This window comes from Lineus longissimus, chromosome 15 (genome assembly GCF_910592395.1).
Source record: "Lineus longissimus chromosome 15, tnLinLong1.2, whole genome shotgun sequence".
Classification (NCBI taxonomy): domain Eukaryota; kingdom Metazoa; phylum Nemertea; class Pilidiophora; order Heteronemertea; family Lineidae; genus Lineus; species Lineus longissimus.
This window is the reverse complement of record NC_088322.1, coordinates 12,175,653-12,199,480: the sequence shown is the minus strand read 5'-3', so window position 1 is coordinate 12,199,480 and position 23,828 is coordinate 12,175,653. Positions and strand designations below refer to the sequence as shown.

The following is a 23,828-nucleotide window of genomic DNA, read 5'->3' as shown; positions in this document are numbered from 1 at the left end:
GCAGATCCAGAAGCCAGAAAAAAGAAGGCATGCACTCATCAAATTCCTGGTGCCGCCGGATCTGTGGGTGACTGGTGTTTTTTTCAAGTCAACCCGATGATCAATCAGAAAGAACAACTAGTAAAATATCTTATACTTCATTTATTATTTGGTGAAATAAGGTGAAATTGGGAACAAAATTATCTATTTCGATTTCTGGTACTTTCAATGATGGTAAATTCAAATGCGAAACATTGCCATTTGGATTCCCAATCCCATACCAACCAATAATCTCAATTCACCTGATGAATAAGTTACAGGAATAATAAAATATCTACATTTTTCTATTAAAAAAATTAATGCATGATAATCTGTACAACATTATACAAAGAAACCAAATTACCCTAAAGCTTTTTTTCATCTTAATCTTATATTCTGCTCCAACCCTACATTATTCAATATAACTGGTATAATATGAAACAGCACTTGGTGTTAACTTTAACTTGGTGTTCTGTTAAGGGTTGACCATAGGTTCCACGATTTTGGCTCGAACGTGAAATCCTAACGCAATTAGAACACCTTCAAAATGAAATGAATGCCCTTTTAAAACCTGGGAGGCTGTTCCTTTGAAAACAAAGAACAGACTACCACCCTTGAAATTGGCATTCACTTTGTTTTGAAAGAGATTTAATTGCTTTTAGATTTCAAGTTCTAGCCAAAATGGTGGTACATGTACATGTACCTATGGTCAACCCTTAGGCCTGAGTCTGGAGACATTACCAAGTTAAATTTGTTGTAAAGTTAGTGGCCTAACTAACTTTGAACCACCAGGCTCGGTTTCAAATTATATCAAAGTAAAGTAGAACCTCTCTATCAAGGACACCTTCGGTACTGACAAATGCTCTCCTGAGTGAGGTGGTGTCCTGATTACAGAGTTCAATTTGTTCTGGTTGGCCTACACTGCTGCATTAAACCTGTCCCTACAGTATGTAACTCAAGGTGCCGAAGGTGAAAGGTGAAAGAAATTTAAACCCAAAGTTCATTGTAATTTATACAAGTTTGACGTTGATAATATACAGTACAATAATTGCACATATTTAACCACTGATTTGAGCTACACATAAGTCGTACTTCCACCTATCAAATCCCCGTGTCTTTTGCGCTTAAACCTATGAATTGCCGTGTCTAAATAGACCTGTGTGTCAAATCCCTGTGTCTATTAGCCCCATCGAGCTCGATAGGACTAATCGGGGGCTAAATTAGACCCGTGTTCAACACGGGTTTTTTGATAGGTGGAATCTGAATAGACACGGCAATTGCAAGTTCTAAGATCCAGCGACAAATGGCGCGGTGTAGTTGCCTCGGTATTGCGCCCCCTCCAACGGGAAAGAAACACAGGAGAGCTCCCTACCTACAGCGCACCTGTCGCGGGGCTATTAACCATTATCTAACACCACTGATAGGTGTAAGTGCGCCCCGGGTTTTTTGACACACGACGAAGACACGGGTCTTGAAAAAACACGGGGTTTTATGATAGGTGGAACTACGACTATAAACACACGTATCTGCAGGCAAACAGTTAGCGGATTGTCAGAATAATGCTGTTCAAAATCTAGGGAATTCCTTGACAAGGACAACCTTTTAAACATGTAGATATCCATGCATATTGCATCATTTCTTGATAGAAGGATGTTATGAAGAGTCTAGCCGTGGGGAAAAAACTTTCTGAGCCACCCTGTGTACAAGTTTTTATTGCAAAGTAGATTTGGCATTTGTTAAACTATTTCGAGCATCACAAAATATGTTTTGTACACAAAAATCCTTCTTTGATGATCGTAAATTCCATCGCTGACAAGATAGTTCCTCCTTTTCTGCTTGATACCACTAAACCTTGATTAGTTATGCATTTCCATCCTAATTTTTTATGAACAGCACAACCACCAATCAATTAAATCAAATTGATCGTCATTTCAAATTCAGATATTGGTCATAGATGGCACAAAAAAGAACCTCAAGTGATACACACTATCACATATCATGAGCACACACATAAGAGCACAAACTGTAAACAAGATTCCAAACTCTGCCAGCTTCCCATACTGCAAACTTCCTCTCAACAACTGACTGTATACTTCCCAAATTTTGCCTCCTTATTTTTGTGATTCTTGAATATTTCTTTTAAAATCCATGATTTTCATTTCGACAAATTATGCAAATTTCTTCTTTTCCAATGAAAATATTCTTTTCATGATTTAAAATTCAAAGAATCGAGGTCATAAAAGCTTCGAAAAATTTGGCCAGTTACAGTATTTGATATTCGAAGGAATGAGTACCACGCTGACAGTCCTTGGTGGTCAAATCAACTCCACAATGTCAATTGTTTATTTTTCACATCTCTGATATCACAATGTCCACTTTGACCCATCTGTCCTCCAATGCCCATTTGACCTCTTAAAATATCACTTAGACCATTGGCATCTTCATCAATCTTGCATGTTCTTGAATCATTCATTTGATCTACTTGACTTCACATTGTCGTTTTATTCCAACGATGATAAGTTTTCCGTCCCGGAGCCCGGCAAGAATGTGGCTGTTCCCATTGGTCAGTGCCAGACACTGGATTGGTACGTGCAGGGATATACTTCGTAATGTCTTTAAGCTGGAAAAGGTAACTGATTTTATCAGATTATCATCTAACGGAGACAGGACTTTCACATGGCACAAGTTTGAGCTTGGTGTTGCCAAGTTTACTTTGACCCTTTTCCTGCGGTGGCGCTGAATTAATAATTATTGTCGGGCACGACGTGCGCACATGATGGGGACATGTGACATGACCTACGATAACACCACCCACAGCAAAAGCATTAATGGTACAAATTGATTTTCAACGAACCTGAATAATTCCTTGATTGTCAGGAGCCCCTGTGCGTCTCCTAGGATAAGATGGTCACCAGTAACCACCATATGCGAGACTGGCTGCTGGACTTTTTCTGATACATGATGTTTCCCATTCACCGAGTACACATGTAGCCAGTTGGTTTCCTGAAATCAAGATTCTGAATTTATATTTTACTTGGATGGGTCAAGGATCTTGGGAAAGAGCGTGTTATACCTTGCTTAGAATTCATGGTTGATTTAGAAAAATATTTTCAGAATTCTACCATGACTGAGTCAATTATAGCGCATCAATTCAACTCAAACAGTAAGAACAAAGAGATGAAACCATACCTCTACACTGGACTCCCGACTCTGCTTGCAGAATATACAAACTTGGCCGATTTCAGACGTCACTAGGAGGGGTATGGCAAGTGTTTGTTCCATCTCAGTGGGTGGACGTAGCGTTCGGACATATTGGCCTTTCATAACGGTGTGAATGATTATAGTACCGTCCTGGAATACAACGAGAATGGCATATTTTTGAGTTTGTTACTTTCAAGAGATCAAAAACCTACAAACAGCTGTTTGTGTTCTCAGTATTGTTGTATATACATTTTTTGTTGAATTGGTGGATTTGTAAATCTAATCCTAAACATTTATATCAAACCTAGTGCCTTGAGAATCATGAAAAAAAACCAACTTTTATTTTAAACGTTTCACTTACATTGGAAGCTGAGGCAGCCATATCAAGTTCGATCGAGATCTTCACGCACGTCACGGCATGATCGTGTCCGTATAACGTCTGCTTTGGTCGCGGATTGACGCTGTGGCTGAAACTCGACTGGAATGTGATCTCCCATATCATACAAGTCGTATCCTTGGACCCAGTGATCAGGTGACTCCCGCAGTAATCAAGATCCATACACGAGACAATATCCGTATGTCGGACGATTTGTGCTGTGATTTTCGACTTGGTCAGGCTGTAAACACGCAAACTGTTATCCCAATGGCCGCCACTGAACAACAGCTTTGCATCATGGGATACTACAAAGAGGTTTGGCGTGATTTTGATGCCAGGAGCAAATGGCCCTGCAAGACATTTCTTTGTTCTGAAAAGATGAAAGTCAACATTTCAAGAAGTTTTTCAGACGTCAACTAATGGCAGAATTTGGTCAAAGTCCCATTTTTGCTCGATGATGCCATAAGATTTGAGCGTACGTAAAAAACACACTGTTCCAAGGTGCGTTTTGCAAATAAATAACATGACCTCTTACGACCTTCTACAAATGCTGAAAACTTACTTGGGATTTCCTAGCGATGGATCCCTCTCGAACGTAAAATAGTTAGAAATGGATTTGTCATATGGCAGCCAGCCGTGAATGCCCAAAGCCCCATCCTCTGTCACTGTCACCTGTAACCCAGAGAGAATGATGATTGCAAGACACCAAAGACCATCCAAATGAAAATTCGAATGTATGAACTTGCAAATTATCAACAAGTTCTTTCATTACACTTCAATGAAACAACCAACACCTCTAGACGCCCTAAAAACACTGGCATCAACATTTCAACGGCTGTCATCTCTGAAGTCCTCTGTCCAGTTCCCAGTAAGGCCAATTCCTCTTTCAGACTAGGCAATTTGACACAGTGTGTGAAGATTATCACTGAAGTTTCAAACAGGTTAGGGAGAGCTTATACATGTAACATTGTCTGGTTGTGTTACTGATGAACTGGGTATTGGACATATCTTACCATCGCATCTGGCATGCCCTGCTGGATAAACGATCTGGCTTGGTTCCTCGGCACGGCAGCATAGACAAGAGGGTCATTGACATATGATGCCTGAAAACAAGATTTGACCAATGTTGTAAATACAAAAAGGCTTGTGAAGATTCCAAGTTTACCATATTCACAACTAGTCAGGGGCCTACAGGAGAGCCAGCACCCCACATAGGTAATCTATGGGAACGCATGTGGGCAGCAGATGCTATAGACACCATGGAAGAAAATCATTTAAATTTCTACCAAAAAATGTACCAACCTCAACAAAATATGCCTTGAGCTGATCCAAGAAGTTTAAGACACTAAGTGGTTTGTCTGTTTTAGTCGCTTTGTTGATAGTATCCTCAAACGCCAATCTCTTCGGATGCGGTTCCCGTAGCAACTGACATGGCGTCTGCCCGAAGTTGTTGATCATGCCCTCCAAGGCTTTCCTCTCCACGGGATCCGATATGGCATCAAGGTCGACAGCGCCCTCATATGTGCAGTAGTAGAACACATTGAGGGCATCTGCGGCGGCGGGTCCCTTTTGCTTGTAGCCGAAGATAAGGTCGATCCAGTTGTGGAGATTGGCCGAGACATATTCAGACTCCTGAAAAATTCATATAAAAGAAACGTTCTGAGAATTCTTTATCCTTTTTTTAACTGACTTCCTAGTCAAATCCAGGTGACGAAGTCAGTCGGCCTAGGAAACATTTATAGGTTCAATCGGCACCTAAAGAGACGTGCAGCAGGTGCCACAAAGTAAGAGTAAATCCAGGAGAAGAACCTAGTTGAGAGAACAAAGAATCCACTTCACCTATTTCACTTACCAATGCCTTTCTGTGCGTGTTGATGAAGTCTTCGGCAGACGACGCCCATTTTGGTAATATCACATGATTCACACCTTCCTTGCTCAGCTGCAGCGACCCGAGATCAAATCCTGGAGAAAGAAAGGGACAATATTGTGTACATTCATCATCTCGACAGTATCTTATCCTTGATAGGGATTTAGAGTCAACGACAATTTAAAAATTTACGCCATGTGTGAAGTATTTTGCTTGTCCTGGTATACATGAAGTTCTGGGCAATTGTTCGGGTCGCGGACAGGTTGGAGCTTTAGATAGCATTGAACGATTGGGAGTATCACGCCCCTGCACAAGATGCCAGTCCATCGCAGGTCAACTTCCCAGGAAAGCCTGGTCCCCTTTATACTCCTGGGCCAAGGGAAGCAATGTAGGGTGCAGCTGTATTTCGAAATAGTCTGGATGTAATCTATCGCCTCTTTAAAGGGAACTGAAACCGCCAAGCCAGTTTGTATGACCTCGTTTTCATTTCCCGCGTATGGGGTGATCAGAACGAGGCATGAATGAAACATGGCGCCTAGCTGTCAATCATTGAGTGACGTCACTACTATGGAATTTACTACGAAAACTCATGAATGAAAGATCGCATGACTCACGTGATTCTCTCATGATTCTCAATAATAACAAATTGAACTGCGCATGCTCGGGCACTGGGGGGCGGAGCTACAAATCTGAACTTGAATAGGAAGTTGGAAGTTTGACTTTCTTGGGCGGTGAAAGTCGAAAAGTTGAATAAATCGCTCGGCGGTTCCAGTTCCCTTTAAGATGAATAAATGATTACCATCATTGTTCTCCAAGAACTCCGGCAGATAAAAGAACTCCGGTATCAGCTCCTTGACGTCATTGGGATTATCATAGATACCCTTCCACGTCGCTGGGATGGAATGAAACTGGCGATCAGCCACGTCGAATCTACCGCTCTGCAACTGAATGTGTAGTGATGTAAAGGGCTCCAGCCGTATCAGGTAATGCATCACACCGGCCGCACTGGAGTAATGGGTGCCGTAATGGAACTTCTCAATAGTACCGGATGGGTCTTCAAAGTTGTCAAATCTGAAAATCATAGAGATTGATTATCATAGATATTTTAAGAAAGGCAAACAAACACACTCTAGGGTGCAGTAACAAAATACTTTCCTGGAAATGGGTCAAGCCAACTTACTTTTCTCTGATATCTGCTTCATTTTTTGGGTTGACTGCCCCGACAGGTTTGGAAAGGTCTCGGTAAGCTGCAGGGTCATCGAGGTCGAGCTCATCTGAGGTGTAGTCCATCAGGATCCACGGAAACTGATGATAGATAAGAGCATGTGGAATTAGAGACAAAGACTGAATGAGTTAACAACTGTCTGTTTCATCTGAATTACCAATGCACACTTCTGTACCCTTTAAAATCTCAGCTTATTTTCCGATACAATCTTTAGTATCTGTTCCCCTTGTTAGTATTTACAGTAGATTGCAGACGACAAGTTTATACCACAGAAGGGAAAGTGATTCAGATGTTTCATTTGGTACTTTGGGATGTGGTAGTGTGGAGATCCAACAGAATTTCAATACTTACCACACTAATGATAAAGTTCAAAATGCTATGTAGAACTGAAGAGGAATGTTTTGAAGGCCGTAAGACAAGTTTTCTCTCAAAATTTCGCATTAACTAAAAGGAACTTACCACAGGGTACTGGCTCAAATCATTGTAGGTCCTCCCAGCAATAGTATTCAGATGGATCAAATATTCAAAGTTTGAGATTTCCCTCTGGACCCATTTCTGTGTCAGGCCCGAGGCCTTGAGCAGCTCAACTGGTGATCTTGTCCCGTAGTAAACCATGTTGGAGGGACGAAGACTCACGATACGACCATACACCTTGTTTCTGATCTGAAAGAGTGCAAAAATATTTTGAAACGATATGCACATTATGAAATAGAAATCACATCGCATGCATCGGTTGAACGGATGAAGAACACTATTCAGAGACGCTCGTCAGTTGGAGGATGAACCTCATTATTCGGGGAGAGGATGATACCCCCTAGCATATGGCATGTCCAAACAGCCACTTTAATACTCTTTAGTGTGATGGTTACGTGCTTTTTATTACAATCGAGAGAACCATGCCTCATGGGCTGGATACCAAGTCTCCACAAGAGTTTATCTTACCTTTTTCTGGAAATTGAAGAAGTAATTTGTCTGATCAATGAGGAAGAGTTCCAGTGCACTCCGGCGCAGGTTGTATCTTCTAAAGTGGATCTCCCTCAGCTGAGACAGGGAAAACTTCAGGTCTTCACCCGCAGCTAGAAAAACAGAACCATTCTTATTCACGGAGAACCTTCCTATCAATAACGAGTCAAGAAATCATCAACGTTCTTCTTCTTCCTAATGCATCTAAAGTTTCTCAAGTTTTTGTCATAAGTCATATTATTTTGGCTGAACCATGTCAGAAACTTGATTCCCACTTAACAGAAGTTCGAATCTCAAAGTGTCTTAACTCAAACTCAGCTAGGTTTTTCTAAAATGCCTTATGTCAGGCAAAACATGCTGAGCTGGCCATTTCATCCAGCCTCTGATAGTTCCGCTGGTCTTACCGTCTTCTTTATTTGTGCTCAGGTCAAAGAAGTAGATGTGGGTGGTCGTGACCTCCAGCCTTCCCTTGATCACATCTACCAGGGTTATCAGCTCGCAGTCCTCTGAGAGGACCAGCTTCTCCTTGCCACTCTGCTCCTCACCAATACTACTGTAAAACATTGAAGACATAAGAAGCAATTAATCGCAAAACACGATTTCGCTATTTCGCCATTTTGAGAAAAAAACCTTCAAAATTTGGAATTTAACTGAAAATGCATTGGCAAGAAGTTATGGTGAATGATTAACAAATGAACAATCTCACTCCTCTTCTCATTTTTATCGGTGCAAAATCTTCCTACATAGTTTCCTATAATTGCCCACTGATTTTTTGTAAACGTACCTTGCAGAGCTGATAAGATTCCACTCCTCATCACCCAGCCGATCGTCCCCGATATTCTCGTCAGACACCTTAGGCAGTGGTAGCAAAAGACTTGATATATCCGTCTGCTCAGTTTCAATGCCTGCAAAGAATGTTTTCATCATCATATAATATAACCATGCCAATCACAGGACATCAATTTGTCACTTGATGATATAATAATAATAATAATAATAAATACCGGATATTATAGTGCCTTGTACAAACTAAGCATGCTCCAAGGCACTTTACAATGGAGTTAGAAGCAAATATTTGGATTTAAAACAGTTTGATAGTGGTAAAACAGATAGATTAAAAAAAAAAAAAAAAAAAAATTGAGTCTCTAAAACATAGATGGCACATTCGGAATATAAGTCTATGTAGCTACCAACTAAAGGCTTCGCGGAACAAATGGGTTTTAAGTGATTGTCTGAAAGTTGACACACGCGCTAAGTCCTTCATGGCATCTGGAATCGCATTAAAAAGTCTTGGTCCACTGACTCGAAATGATCAGTCTCCATTGTTCGTTTTGGTCCTTGGGACGATAAGTCTTGTTTTAGCTGACGATCTTAGTGACCGAGCTGGTGTATAGGACCTTATCATATCACGCAAGTATGAAGGTGCACTGTTGTTAAAAGCTTGAAAAACCATAAGGATAATTTTGTATTTGATACGAATCCTCACCGGCAACCAGTGCAGCTGCTCCAAGAGCGGAGTAATATTTTCTCTGCGTTTGAAAGATGGTTTGATATGGACACGACCATGAAATTATTTCTACTTACGGAGGTTATCCCTCAACTGCGCTGCCTCTGTATGCAAATCGAAGTTGTGATTCGGCACAAGTTTTGGGCGCATCCGTAAGAAATTTTCCTGATTGGAAAGCTTCCAATGTACGTCTGGAAAGTTCCTTTCAGCCCACGATCCCCGTTCTCCGATAAAGAACTGCTTGTTAGCCCGCCAAAGGCGCTGAGTGGACAGGTGTTGGTTCCGCATCATGATTGACAGACTCTGGAAGCGTTTGTCTTCTGCTTTCACTTTCTGTTTCAACGGTTCGACAATGTGGCTCTGAAATTGCAACAGGTTAAGATTTTGCCATCAAGAAGATGCCGAAAATGTTGTCAGTGCTGTGATGTATAACTTTGTAGTGAACAACACCCATCCTTTGTAGTAGGGCCTTCCTCTTCAAGTCCAGCCTTGGCCTGCAGCAGCAAGAGTTGTGAACTGTGAAAGGAGCACAACAGCATTTGCAATGAAACGAAGAAAAAAAAAAAAAAAAAAATTTTTAATAATTAATCAAATCCTTATTACCTGGAACTTGAGTTTGCACTCGCCCTTCTCCCTGCTTCTCTTGTGGCTGTTCACCATCACCTGTTCATGACACTCGGTCCAGAAGAGTTTCAGGTTCACCTGGAGCTCGTCGAAGCAGTTTGACATGAACTGCTGCATCGAAGGATCAACCTAGAAAAATCATTTCAACAACTTTAGAGCTAAAAAATGGCTTGAGAGCTAAGCATCAACTACCTTGTGTTTTCATGACAACAAGGTCATGTTTCGATGGGCCCAGGAAGTAGGCGGTCATTTTCACAGCCCATTATAGACATTTGAGGAATCTCTGCATGACCTGAAAGGAACAGTTTTACATTTGATTATTTATTTACCTGCTTGGCGATGAAGTTTGCCCATTCTTCTGACCTAGAGTAAACCTTGAAGTCATCAAAGAACGTAGGTGATGCGGTAGTAGAGGGAAGGCTCGGCAGATATGCGCTTAGACTCAGAAGGTCGTGGCACTTTTCCAACAGGGCTTTCATCACCGGGATAAGGAAAGAGTAGTGTTCTTTCTCCACGTCGAGGGCCTTCGATAGGATGTTGTTCAGCGAGCCAAGGATGAAGCAGGCTTCGTTGAGTTTCTGGAGGGGTCGTGTTTGGACTAAGACATGGAGTCGGGCAGACGCTTCCGCGCAAAGCTGAAGAGAAGAAGTTGTTTGATTATCTCTGATCTCTATAGCTTTATTAAAATCGTCTGAAAGTAGAGGTATGACAAGTTTCGGATGGTCACATTTTATTCAGGCCTGAAATATTGACGGTGAAATGACACAGGACGCTCTTCTCACTCTGTAATGAACACAACATCATGATATTCTCAAAGCCTCACCTCAAGGTCTTCTTGGGCAGCATACTCGAGGATGATGGAGAAACCCAGTTGAGCCATTTCGGTCCATTCCGACTCCTCACCCCACACGGATAGCACCTCTAGCAGACCAGACACATCTTCGATCAGCTGAAAATGATGAAGACATCTTGATAAGATCAGCCTTGGCCTTCAGACTATTAGCACTTCAAGCGCCCTCCGACGTAGAGCTACGTTAAAGTGGCACCCTTCCTCTAAAATCTCACAAAATCTACAACATACCCTTTCACTAAATCTGTTAGGATCGGTCCCATGTCGTCCGAGGATCAGGATAAAGTCATAGACAAGCCTCACAAGTTCAAATGCATTCTCTGATTGACCCGCAACAACATGGCCAGCTTCCTTAAGTTCTCCCAAACACGCCTGGACCAGCATCTCCAGCAGACGGCGCTTGATCTCCTCATACGGTCGTATCAACGTGTTCTTCTCACGGACGAGCTCCAGGCAGGAAAACACTTGACCACGCTCCTATAAAAATAAATATTAATATTTCATGAAAACGGATTCCCATCCCACTTGAAATCTGATTTGTACATTGGTCACACCTGATTTCTGCCCAGTGATATATTACGTAGAGTCAATCTGACTTCATTCAATTCTAAACTTCAGGGGTTGACAGGTAATCATGGTGTCGATGTTTCAAGATATCTGATACGATATCACATCAACAAGATCCCTGTTGCACCATCAATCAAGCCAAAACCTCCCACCTGTCATGGGATAGGTCTCACTGTGTGAAGAAACCCTCTCCTGCCAACACGCATTTTCAAGCTCTTGAACACACCATAGCAACCCTGGTAAATGTAAATGTAAGACTATTGCTGAACAAAAAAATTTGTTGAAAATTATTCCTATTTACCTTCCAGGCTGTCTTTCCTGATCCTTCCACTCCCTTCCACAGAATCGTAAACAGAATAATCAAGAGGTTCTGACATAATTCCTCAGCTCGTTCTGCCGACTCGCTCCGTTCTAACACCACCCCGAGCTGTTTCAATTGTTCCACAACAATGTCGCCATCACCTCCGACTTCGAGATCGGCAACGCCATCCTGGACGACATATTCACCATCACCAGCTCCCTCTGGTAGCAAGTTCGTTAACGACTGCGAACTTCGATTCTGTAGCGTCAGGTCTTCAAAACTTGTGCTAGGACTGCGACTCTCAAATTGGTCAAAAGAGAGTCGCCCATGAGGTGGGGCATCAACGTCATCATCAGCCGATTCCAAATCATCAAAAAACTTCGTCCTCATAAACTGTGGTGTTGTACAAACAGGAGTTCCATAATTTAAATCGGACTTCTCAGTGACTAGATCACGATTGAGTGGCAAGTCTTTTGGCCGGGATCTATTTGCCGAGGAAGGCCTGGCAATAAGAGATGCGTCCAGCGCACCGTGGGTCGAATTTTGCTCCAAAGAGCTACTGCTCGATTTAGAAGTCATAGTCTCCGTATCATTTGAATCTGCAGAGTACGCAATCGGACTCAAAACGGGATTCATCATCGCTTCTGATAAACTAGCATTCACAGTATTTGGACGGAGTACGAATAATTTAACGATAACTTCCTGCCAGGCAAGTTGCTTGGCGATGTGTTTGGCTCCGAGATCTTTCCCGCCTTGAAATAGTGCGGCGAGTAGCCGTTTGCTAGCCTCCAGTTTGGTATCAACGTCGGAGTTGTGGACGAGATAGAGAACACCGAGGACACCGTTAAAGGCAGTGGCAGAATCTGGAGGGGATGGAATGGAGACTATGAGTAGATAGCTACAAACAATTGTATATGTACGGAATTCACACAGCACTGGTGGCATCTGTACTAAAGTGGAGTCTGGGAGAGTAGAGCTAAGGGCTGAGGCCAAGCGCTGAGGCACTTTAGCCGAAGACATTTCAATTCTATAACGAAAATACAAACTATCTTTAACACACACTGACCTGACAATAGTATTTGGTCTAGGAGCAACGTGATCATCTGAACTGAGGTGGGCTGCCCCTGCAGGAGCTGGATGAGGCCCAGATAGCCTGTTTCTTGTAGTCGCAATCTTCCCTTGTTTTTGTCATAGACCTTGTCCGTCTTCAGTAAAATACCGGTCACCTGAAAAAAGGGTCAAATACACTTACTTACTGTAAGCCGCAGATGTAAAGTTTCTTTTCTGAAAATTTTGTTATTGCACTTTCTTCTGCACTCAGTGGCCAGTATTGACAACATTTTTTTTGTGTGGGCACTACAGTTGGGCACTAACACAGTTTATCACCAATAGGGGTCACCCATTTCCGAAGTGACTCCGACTTGTGCTAGAGATGAGGATTACGCCACAAGCAACTCTGGTTTCACACTTGGATGGGGCCTTTGCTTGCCCTCGATTGATGATACAGATATTGACAGGTCTTCACAATCAGGGCTCCATGGGTAAACCAATGAATAGCAGAATGAGACAGATCCACACACCTTCAACACCTTCTCCTTCAAGTCAGTCGAGTACTCTGTATTCGTTAGCAACGAGTACAATGATTCCCCCATTTCAGGTTCAAACATGAGGAGATGAAGTTGGTCACCATGATGAGGCTGCTCCAATAGAACAGCTAACATGTCTAGTACATCAGCTATCTGAAACGGATTGAATGAAAGGCTGACAGATCTGGTTCAGTGTCTCCCCAATTTCTGGATTAAACTTGAAAAGGTAAAAAATAGGTCACTAGAGTGCAGCTGCTGTATTAAACAGAGTATCTGACACGTCTAGTACAGCCACAATCTGAGATGGATGGAAAGAAGGGCTAACATGTCTAGTACAACAACTCCCCATATCATGTTCAAACATCAGTAGGTGAAGTCGATCATAATGATGAGGGTTTTTTTCCCCCCCCCCCCCCCGAGATAAATGTACTTACCAACTTTTCGTCCCTGACCGTGTGAATAAATGCCATGATCTGAGTAAGCTCTTCAATCGTGATGTCTTTAAGTATATAATACTTGATGAGACCAAACAATGAGGCTCGGATTGACTTGGTATCTTCAGCGCTGAACTCAAATCCAAAGTCGGTTAGGAGTTCACTAAAATGGAAATTTCAAACTTTATCAAAGTTCAGGTGAGCATTTCATGCGTATATTTGATGACCATACATGTATTGCATTATTCTCTGCTATGCATCATATAATACATCATAGGCAAAGTAATTCCCTTGAAGTAAAGTACCTTGAAGGTTATAAAGCATTGATATCGATTGAAGAAAACTTACCTATAATTTGTCCTAATGATGTCTAGCATATATTGCACTCCATATTTCTTCCTGAAGAACTTCTTGTCATCCTTGATAATGGTGGACAGGTACTGGATGTGGCCTGGAAACAAATCACAAATGATGACGACTTGGACAGAATTTCATCTTGATGTGACCCCCAATGATTTTGACATTGCTACCCCTTCAGGGGTGTTGAATAATTATACACAAGTCAAATTCAGACACCAAATTACATATACTTACCGATTCTGACTGGAAAATCACTCTTGCTCCAAATTCTAAAGTCGAACAGCAGATACTGGTACACATGGTGCAGTAGGGTCTTATTTGTATGCATGATCGCCTCTACCAACAGCTGCACTGCCATCAGGACGTGGACGTCGACCAAACTCGGGCCGACTTTCTGCAGGAGGGTGCCGATGATGGCAACACTGTTGGTGCGGATCATGACCTCTTGGTTGACAGTGCTACACTGGATCATGGTGCGCAGCAGTGTGAGGAATGCAGCAACCTGATTCTGTTGGAGTTTTGCATCTGAAATATAAGGACAGGACAATTTTTTTGATAATTTTCTGAATAATAAAACCACTCATCACATAATTAACAGCATTAGAAAGTGCTCATCGAGAGCTTTCCAACGCATGGTCATGTCAATAGGCTTTGAGAAGTTTTCCTACTGTAGGACACTACTGACCTCTTGCGGCAAATGTTGGCACCACCTCCCAATCATCACTGGCACTATCAGATTGCACTGTGTCCTGTCGCTCGAGTTCCGGCTCGACCTGCTCAATAGGTGGCGCGAGTCCACCCTCCACGACATGTTCCAGTAGCGGGAAGAGAACTTGGATTCCACCGACGCAGTTGATGACGTCTTTTATATCCCAGGTGACGCATTGCGTCCCCGTGAATTGTCCATGGTGCTGATTGGGTGAGAGGTCTAGGCAGGATCCGTTCATACACGCCTGAAAACACAAATATACACAGAGGTCAGATCACCAAAGAGTCCATATTTCATATAAAATGCTTTTCATTCTTCTATGAACAGAGAAAATTTGTTCAAAATAAGAATTTGCAAAATTGATGAAACAAAATTGTCGTCTCCAAACAGCATTCTGAACAGAGCCCTCCTTTCAACTTCTCTCAAAGGCTGTAGAACAAGAAGAGGCTACCTCTAACATAAATCCTATGTTTTAGGACCTCACCTTGGCATTGTAATAAACAAGGACTTTATTCCCAAGTTCAGCTATTTCTGACTCATCTGATCGGAAGGGGGTCAAACAGTTTGGGCCTGAAAAGAAATAAATGAAACATATGCAAGTTATGGTCATAGGCATTGAGAGTAACAAAACATCGAATATCATTCAAAGAAAACACAAACTTACCCAATGAGTATAGACCTTTGACCTGGCCTGGCTGAAGGGCATCTTGAAAGACACACACCGAACCTAATCTCCCCTTCAAACAGATAGGCGTCCCCCACACAGTATCTTGTGTCCCCGCTGGGATCGTTGTAACAGCAGTGCTATTGGCTGCTGGAGCCCAGTTGCTAGGCAGCAGAAATTTGAGCGAATGAGATCGAGGTTTCGTCTCGGGCACTGTTGACGGGTGACAAACTTCGAAAGTGCCATCGTAGTTCAGCATCCCGGGACCGTAGGTTCCTATGCGGCATATCGTAATTGGCTGAAATGAAGAAACTGAGCACATCAACATCGCACTCATTTATGGCGGAAGACCGAGTAACAGCATTGCCAAACAGCACCAAAATTGTCATATTTCATTTTGTGGAGAACTCTTGGCACTTTCTCATGACATGAGGTTGATTATATTTCAGGATGAATCAAATATTTTTGGTTGGATTTTTTTCAAAATGGCCCCAATCCAGAGGTTTCCAACTTTACTGCAACAGTCACACTGACTGTCTTTTGACATAAAGCTATTTGAGACAGGTCAGGAAAACCTCCGACAGAGACACGGTGACTTCCTTCAAAGCATACCTCGGCAACTGATGGCATCTTCAACTGCGAGTTCAACTTGAGTTTCCCATCGATGTAGACCGACAGCTGACTCTGGGAGAAAGGCCGCCTTGCACCGGTGTGCGTTATTTCAATGCAGTGCTGGAATGGAAACACACACTTTATATTGACTGTGTTAGATGTTGAAAAGTACCCTTGGGATCATACGAAAAGAGAAGGTGATTCACAGCTTTTATATTCCTTAATTTTTACTCATGAGTAGAACTATGTGCATGAACCAATGGTACTTTTCTCTAGTTCTGTGGCCTCAAAAGAACATAAGGAACATACCCACTGCTGATCATTTAGTGGGTGTTCAGACAGTGACACAGCGTGATAGTCTTTCTTCGTCACCACCCCAACCACAAGCACACACTGCTCTGTGAAGAAGGCTTCGAAACCAGCACCTCCGCCCGTGAAGAAACTGAAAAGACGAAGACATTATTTGCATGAAAAACAGTATAGAATCTCATCTGCCTAGTTGAAACCTTCATCTATCAGCATGGAGCAGGTTTATAGAGATCGCATTTCAGCCTTGGTGAGTAGCTTTTTAAACTCGATCAATCAGTCAATGAGGCATGAGACCCTTTTAATGGTTTTTGTAAAATATCTCCTACATGTACCTATATAACTGCCTCCTGTGGGGCTGCGACCCCAAGTGGTCCCTGTGAGTCACCTCCTGACTGTTGCTCATCGTATCCAGGGAAACCCAGGCATGGAAGCTAAAGCCACCACTCGGCCACTTTCTAATACCAGGAATCGCAATGCCCTGAAAGAAAATTTCAACGATACAGGAAACTAATAATTTTCAACGAGTCACCAAAAAAGTAGCAGAGGTGGATCAATGCGAGTGGTTATCCAAGATGCTGAAAGTTTCAAACTGCTTAAAAACTTACAGCATGGGATTCTGTAATGTCGAAGTAGTATAGCGCTCCCTCGCGGCCATCTTTCCGCGCCATGACGGACATTGCCTGCATGATGCGGCCGCAGTAGGGATTCTGTTGGTCGTCGTCATCCGTTCGTAGAAGGTGGATCAATTGTTTAAGTTCGGTCGCGGAGATCGAGTAGGTGCCGAGTGTTTCCAAGAGGTTCAACAGATTACCTGAGAGAAAAGATAACAACAGGTGCTAGATTCTCTACGATCGCTTCCCTGAACTGGATTTTTCAAAGCACATTAGCTTAACATAGTCATTAATTCTGAATATGAAACATGTTAAACGTATACTTACATTGTAACATAAGCATCAGAGATAGCATGAATTTCGTGCTTTTGAATATCGGGTCCTGAAGGCTTGCAGAAACTGCATGTACATGTACAACACCCACATGTCACTGCAGTTTTTTTTTGTTTTTTTTTATATAATTTTTATTTTCAAAAGTATCACACAATACAGAATATCATACAGCAATACAAAACAGGTACATGTACATTTAAATTTGAATTTTTTTTTTTTTTTTTTTTTTTTTTTTTTTTTTTTTTAATAAACTGCACTGTCACTGCAGTTTGATATCTGAGTTGACCAGTTAACCTACCAATAGCCTTGGGATTAATCTGCTTCTGTCGACTGAGCACATTCAAGATGGCGGCGATCATTCCCTCGCTCGTAAACTGCATCTTATTATGTATGCTAGCGTCACCTAGAAAGCAGAGGCACTCCGACAGCCAGATCTGCAGGTCATGTGACTGGATATCGGGCAGCCAATGGACAAGCATCAGTGCTGCTTGACGATTGTGGATGACCTGAGGTTTGTCTATCGTGAACTCACACTCGACAACCTGCAAAATGGGAATGGTCGAATATAAATCATGCTCTCGACCAAAGACAGATCATCGAATTTGTAAAGAGCCAGGAATTCTAGTTTCTTGAAAGCCAAGTCAGTTCACCCAGAAATACAATTCTGGGTTCTCCCTAACATGGGCCCTATTGCATGGTAGTTAGAAGTGTTGCCACCAGGGTATGAAGCTCATCATAGAATTTCAACATAGATGAAGATACACTATCTTTTCTAAATATATCCTAATAATGTTATTGAAAGAGGTAAATGTATAATAATTACGACAGAGAACAACGAAGGAGTTCTCAGAAACTTGAGCTATGCAGTAAAATTGAGTGGGTTTATCAAAACACTACCTACCAGGCTTAAAACAGACTTCAACAGTTCCATCGAGGGCTGACCGAGACTTTTCAAGGCCTCAACAAACTTCGAGTAGCCGACCTTGTTCTTGAACAATTCTTTAGCCGATTGAGAGCCCTGCATTAACGATCCCATTGACTTCATCATAGACATGGCAAGATGGTGAGCTTCTGGACCGGTGAACTGAGACGAAATGACAAAATAACAAAATGGGGGTAGGCAACATGTGGAAAAGATTCAAAGGTCTATAATTACATATGTAAATTTTCCAAATCCACATTGGGTGATTTGCTGTTTACCGCACTGGTGCCATGGGTACCCTGGGTATCTTTACTAAACTCCCGACAGGGAGGGTAGAGCTAAAATTGAGGCCAAAGCCTACATTGCAAATGAGTGCTGTTGTAATCTGATGCACGTGTAATAGGGACCAGAGTCACTGGAGGAAACCTTGTCAGAGGGATGTGGAACTGGCTGTAGATTATGTGAGCTTGGATAAAACACGCTAGAAAAATCCACCTACCGTCGTCTTTAACAATAGAGACACGAAACTCTCAAATGTCCCTGCCCCGGCAAAGATAGCCTGGAGTCCTATCCTATCCTTGCAGGTCATCATGTCGACAATGCTATCAAGCATCGTTTGTAACATAGGCAGTGCTAGCCTGGTCTCAGGCGCGGTCCCTAATCGTGACATCACAGTCAGGTAACCTTCGATTATTGTGCTGACTTCAACTTGACGCTGCAAACGTTTAGGGAAACATTAAAGCAGAAAATTTTCCACCTGGGAGGATTCCTACATGTAACAGCGGTTATCACCTTATTCATTCTAGTCTTACTGATGACCTCAAAGGTGATTAGAGCTGATGCTCATTTGGAAATACCCACACTTCTTTATCAATCCGCATTCACTCCGCACTTGAAGGAGTTATTCTCCAGGGAGTATTCCTCCTTGGCGGAGTGAGCCTTGTTTTATGTAACACTATGGTATTATCAGGCACCAATTGGGTTTATTGGCCTCCACAACAGCTTCTACTGTACACCACTGTCCTAAAGCAAGCAGAGGAGACCATTTTCAGATACCTCCTTTTGAGACTCCCCTGCAGCAGTGAAATGCACGAGGTGAAAAGGTTGGTTGGAAGTGCTTACCTGATCTGGACTAGCAGCATGAAGGACATGAACAGTCCTCTGCAGGCATTTCAGAATCAGTTCCTTGAGCTTAGCAATATCCTCGCGATACTCATTTGTTGGTCCCGGCGTGTTGTTTGACGAGAGGAGCTTCATGCACACGTCCATCGTTGCCGGGGAGATGGCACGTAAAGCATTATGCTAGAATAGAGAAGAAAGAACTGAATAAGTCAATCAACTACAGTGGAACCTCCCTTAGTGGACACCTCTCTATTAAGGACGACCTCTCTATTATGGACACTAGTTTTGGATGTCTCTCCAAACACTGCGAGGGTGGAGCTAAATGTAGGCCAAAACCACCAAACCAAGCCATTAGGGCTGTGCTGAGTTCTAACACCAGCCATGACCCTATCTAACGCTGGATCTCACAGACTCGGATCTACTTTCTTGGAGCACTATTCATGCTGTTTGTATACAATGACACTCCATCGTGCATGATGTGTGGTTATATGAAAATATCGTAGACTTTCTTACTTGTGCACCGGAAATGATTCCGCCGTAAACATGAAACAACTCCGTCTGCAGGACAATGTCCAGCTTGATATTGTTAAAACATTCTGGAAGAGAGAGCGAGGCAAAAGAAATAAGAAATCTGCTTCTGATCAATCTCGACTTGCTGCGAGCATTTGAACATTCCACTAAAGAATGTTGTGGTCCTCCTAAATAATGCACAAATCAAACATTGGCTAGGTCACGTCACCTGCAACCACTGACTGAGCCGGGCACCGCAAGCGATAGTGATTTCTTACTTTCTACTACAGTAAATTTTTCACAGTATTTTTTTGGATCTTGAGGTTATCCTCGACTCATAAAAATAAACAGTTGGGAATCAACAAACACAATTAGCTGACCATCAAGTATGAGAAATAAATAAGACTACCTATATAAAGAGCCATTAACCCTTTTAAATAAACCATTGATAGACACTAATCTTCACCTGGTGTTAAAAATAACTAGAAAAGGTGTTAGGTGTTAGGAGTAACAACGACCGATATGGCTAACACAAAATGTTGAAGCTGTAAAGCACACTCATGGTTTAAAGACGTTAAACGAGAGACAAGGTTCCAGAAAATGGCCAACATGCCACAGAATGGCTCTGAACATTGGTCTCGATGAGCAAATACCAGATAATAGCTATTAAGTCGTTTACATACAGCTTTTTTGTCCAACAATGTTGGCCATCTTCTGGAACAACAGCACCTATACACGTAAGCGTGATAGGTGGGGCTGGTGTGGAGATCTATGTGATGAAATATAAAGCAACACCGACGAAAAAGACTTCACAATCCCCGATCAGGGCCTAAGAAAGGTCATCAATTGACGAAATAAGTGCCATTGTTTAATGGATTAATAGTTGAATGTGATCGAGCTATGTCGTTTCCAATCGGGGATTGTTAATTTTTACCATACCGACCTCAAGAAAGTGAGAAGGGTGTGTGGTGAAGAATTCACGGTCCATGACATAGGTACTGCCATTTTGGCTAGACCTCCAAACCCTGAAGCAATCAGAATTCTTTCCAAATGAATTGAATGCTCATTTATAACCCGGGGGCCGGGGGGCTGTTCTCTGGAAAACAAAGAACAGACTTCCGCCCTTGAAATTAGCATTTACTACGTTTTGAAGGAGTTCTAATTGCTATAGGATTTCACGTTCTAGCGAAAATGGCGGTACCTATGGTCAACCCTTAACTGGGAAGTGTTCCAGAGAAACCCCAGGAAAAGGTAACAGGAAGGACAGACAACACGGATGTTCAAGTAAACAGTGTTTACAAGAACGGTAACACGCTTACCTGCAGGCATCAGTACATCTAGTACACAGAAAGACATGCAATTATTTCAATATCAATGCAAAAGTATGCAGCACATTACAAGAACTCTGGATTAAAAGCAGCAGAATTACACCTCGTTATATTCCATAAAGTACTCCGTTTACAAACTTGACAAGATGCACATTAGTTGAGAATTAAGTTTTTCTCCCCAAAGCTAAACTTATTCCTGTCAATTGAAACTAGTATTTGCTCTTGACATTTCTAAACTACCCAAAGCTGCCATGGATTAAGGAATTGTTATAACCTGGAGATATTGGCTGTCTGTTTTTCTGACTAAACGCTGTGTACTTGGAATTATATGTACTCAACAAAGGCACTGTATGGTTGCCTGACCAGAACTGCTGCTGCCAAAATGGGGCACAGTGCTTTGTACATTGTAAACAGAATTCCATTGCAACCTAGGTGTTTGAGGACATACAACCAATCTGTTCAGAGTTGAGCTAAATTTTTTTTAGTAAATGAAGCTAATGCATCTCACATGTTTCATATCAAAATTCAAGCGCAGGTCAGCACTTAGATTTTAAATTAGTATGCAGCTACTGTCATTTATCACTTTGAACTACACAAAACAAGACAATTTAAAAAAAAAACAGTATTGGGTACCACAAAGACTTAAATCAAATTTTTCAACAGAAAATTTGCCAATGATTACGGGTGTCGACTGCAATTTTCATCACAAACAGTACAAGATGCACATGTCAACTCTTTCATGTCAAATAAATGCAAGATTTTACTTACCATAGAAAAACGGCACGACTTCAACGTGTAGGAGAGCAGGCTTCAAGCGGAATCGCTTCTTGTCAACTTTCCAGCTAAAGAAAACACAAAGAAATAGTCAGTTTATATTTCAGAGAATTTTCAAATCATCTCCGTAAGAAGTGAAACTTTACACCAAATAACAAGTCTAAAGTGCAAACTGTTTGGCGTAGTAGAATTAGAAATGCTACAGTGTGCACTTCCTTCAAAGCTCATAGTAACTGGCTACATATTGCATCCTTTTCAATTTCCTGAGAGCCACCCATGACTTCCACGCAAGTCCACATCTTACTGACTAGACGCGGAATCCTCCTTGGACTAGACGATGGGTCCCAAATGGGTGATTTTATTCCTATTTTAAACCAGTCTAACGCCTGTTATTTACAAGTGAAACAATCGGACAATTTCATTCAGACTTTAACTTACCCCTTTAATCGCTTTCTCCACACGAAGTAGGGGTCATACAAGCATTCAAAAAAATGTAGCACATGACGTAGAAATGATGTCAGTTCTTCTTTGCCCGGGGACTCATCAACAGCAAGCTACAATGATGGACAAGAATGTGAACAATCAAGCGCAAATAAATCCGAGAAGTTACTGCAGAAAGAAGATGCCTTTTTTTAATTGTAACAAGAAACTGCCACCAATTTCATCATTCAAATGTTAAAAAGCGGTACATATGTCTTTTTAGTACGGACAAAAGCCTGGTTAGGTTAAACAATTTGGAATCACAGCCCGACTCATTTTGATTAGATTTGAGTCCCAAAGAGCTTTGAAAATGTCAGATTTTGACAGCCAGGGTGTGTGGCTTGCATTCTTATGTCGAATATCTCAAAAGCCATGCACCGTCCCAACCAGCTTAAATACCCCCTCCCCGTCAGACCCACTAGTCTTACCTGCAAGATTGTGCTGATTGCCAGAGAGACAAGATAAGTCACATATTCACACGACGCAACAAATGCAACATTGTCGATATTCCTACAGATGATGACGAGACATTTTGTCAGTTTTTCCGCATATTCTATTGTGTCCTTATTTACGCCGTTCGTGGAGGTCTTTTCGCTGCAGTCATGGAGGTGCTTGGAGAGGGCCTGGAGGATACCCTCCGGGAGTCGAGTAAGGTGGGGCCCTTCATCCGTAAACCTGAAAAGAATTCTTACGATTTTGAACTTAAGTTCAAACATTGTATGCAAGAAAGGTACAACTTTCAGATCAGCAAACTGTTTGACACATTTTCTTACAAATAACAGGCATGACATGCACAACAAGACACTATCAAGATGGGCAACAAAATCAATGGAAATCCAAGCCCATGCAATCATATGTAAACTTGTTGGCTTTGCTTTGAGTGTGATGGCCAATTTGACTTCCAACGCCCACGTCCACTTGACAAGACGCTTGAGGAGGAATTTATATACAAATGGACAAAGAGAAAGGCATGATCTCGCCTCTGCCTGCAAAGGGACCTTACCCTTCATTGAGATGTTTGTGCTGTAGGTCCACAAATTCTTCGTAGGTTTCCAGAAAACAGGAAAGATAACTCTGGAGGTACTCTTCATCATTCTAAAGCAAAACAGAATAATCGAAATTTAGACTAAACATATATTTTCACAAAAATGTGCCACATCTGTCAAAGAAGACATGCCTGGCAAATGCAAGTAGACGAATCAGTCACCCAGGCATTACCACTGGTTGACAGAAGGCAATGTAACAGTTACGAGGGGAAATCACTGTCACTGTGACACTTGACAGTGATTGGAATAGAAAATATCTAAATTTGAAAAAAATTAGCGAGCACAAAATGCTCTAAATGTCGTACTTTAGACATATAACGCATCCATAACTGATAGAGTTTTTCATCTTCAATTTGATTTTCCATTGTGTGCTTTGATAAGCACACTTATTTCACGTAAATGGTTGTTTTTAACCAAAATGTTATCAATTTTCAGGAAAATATCTGCCCACGTCCACCATATTGGATTTCTGAATTGAATTGCAGTTGTTTCGCTCCCTGACCCTTTCGCCCCCGGTCGTTACGGTTTC

General features: G+C 41.9%; 1 protein-coding gene across 2 annotated transcripts; it reads right to left on the bottom strand.

Annotated features, from left to right (window-relative positions):
• Positions 1-126: 126 nt before the first annotated feature.
• LOC135499485 (neurobeachin-like protein 1) lies at positions 127-23,747 on the bottom strand. 2 transcript variants are annotated; one of them, XM_064790251.1, is made up of 43 exons: positions 23,605-23,747; positions 23,257-23,348; positions 22,682-22,928; positions 22,212-22,327; positions 21,768-21,841; positions 20,991-21,008; positions 19,675-19,757; positions 19,162-19,341; positions 18,539-18,754; positions 18,019-18,201; positions 17,416-17,659; positions 16,779-16,984; positions 16,506-16,651; positions 16,174-16,306; positions 15,865-15,984; positions 15,253-15,550; positions 15,073-15,158; positions 14,565-14,832; positions 14,114-14,404; positions 13,868-13,970; positions 13,520-13,682; positions 13,080-13,238; positions 12,566-12,725; positions 11,500-12,362; positions 10,863-11,108; positions 10,605-10,730; positions 10,111-10,416; positions 9,761-9,910; positions 9,235-9,517; positions 8,435-8,555; positions 8,055-8,203; positions 7,630-7,763; positions 7,147-7,350; positions 6,643-6,767; positions 6,262-6,533; positions 5,448-5,557; positions 4,898-5,227; positions 4,609-4,698; positions 4,158-4,267; positions 3,581-3,965; positions 3,208-3,369; positions 2,873-3,021; positions 127-2,638 (listed from the first exon to the last, which is right to left on the bottom strand). In XM_064790251.1, exons 1-43 carry the CDS (start codon positions 23,662-23,664, stop codon positions 2,497-2,499), a joined length of 8,103 nt encoding a protein of 2,700 aa, XP_064646321.1. In that variant the 5' UTR covers positions 23,665-23,747; the 3' UTR covers positions 127-2,496. The 2 variants fall into 2 exon arrangements, with proteins under 2 accessions (XP_064646321.1, XP_064646322.1); XM_064790252.1 differs by lacking the exon at positions 20,991-21,008.
• Positions 23,748-23,828: the final 81 nt, after the last annotated feature.

Bases quoted from the DNA above. Each gene is read 5' to 3' on its own strand.
- LOC135499485 (XM_064790251.1), bottom strand. From the start codon at position 23,664: ATGGAAAATCAAATTGAAGATGAAAAACTCTATCAGTTATGGATGCGT. The intron at 21,842-22,211 runs GTAAGTTAAAGT...TGTTTTCTTTAG, and splicing joins TGGAGAAAGCGATTAAAGGG to CTGGAAAGTTGACAAGAAGC. The intron at 4,268-4,608 runs GTAAGATATGTC...TCTGGGTTACAG, and splicing joins AGGGCATGCCAGATGCGATG to GTGACAGTGACAGAGGATGG.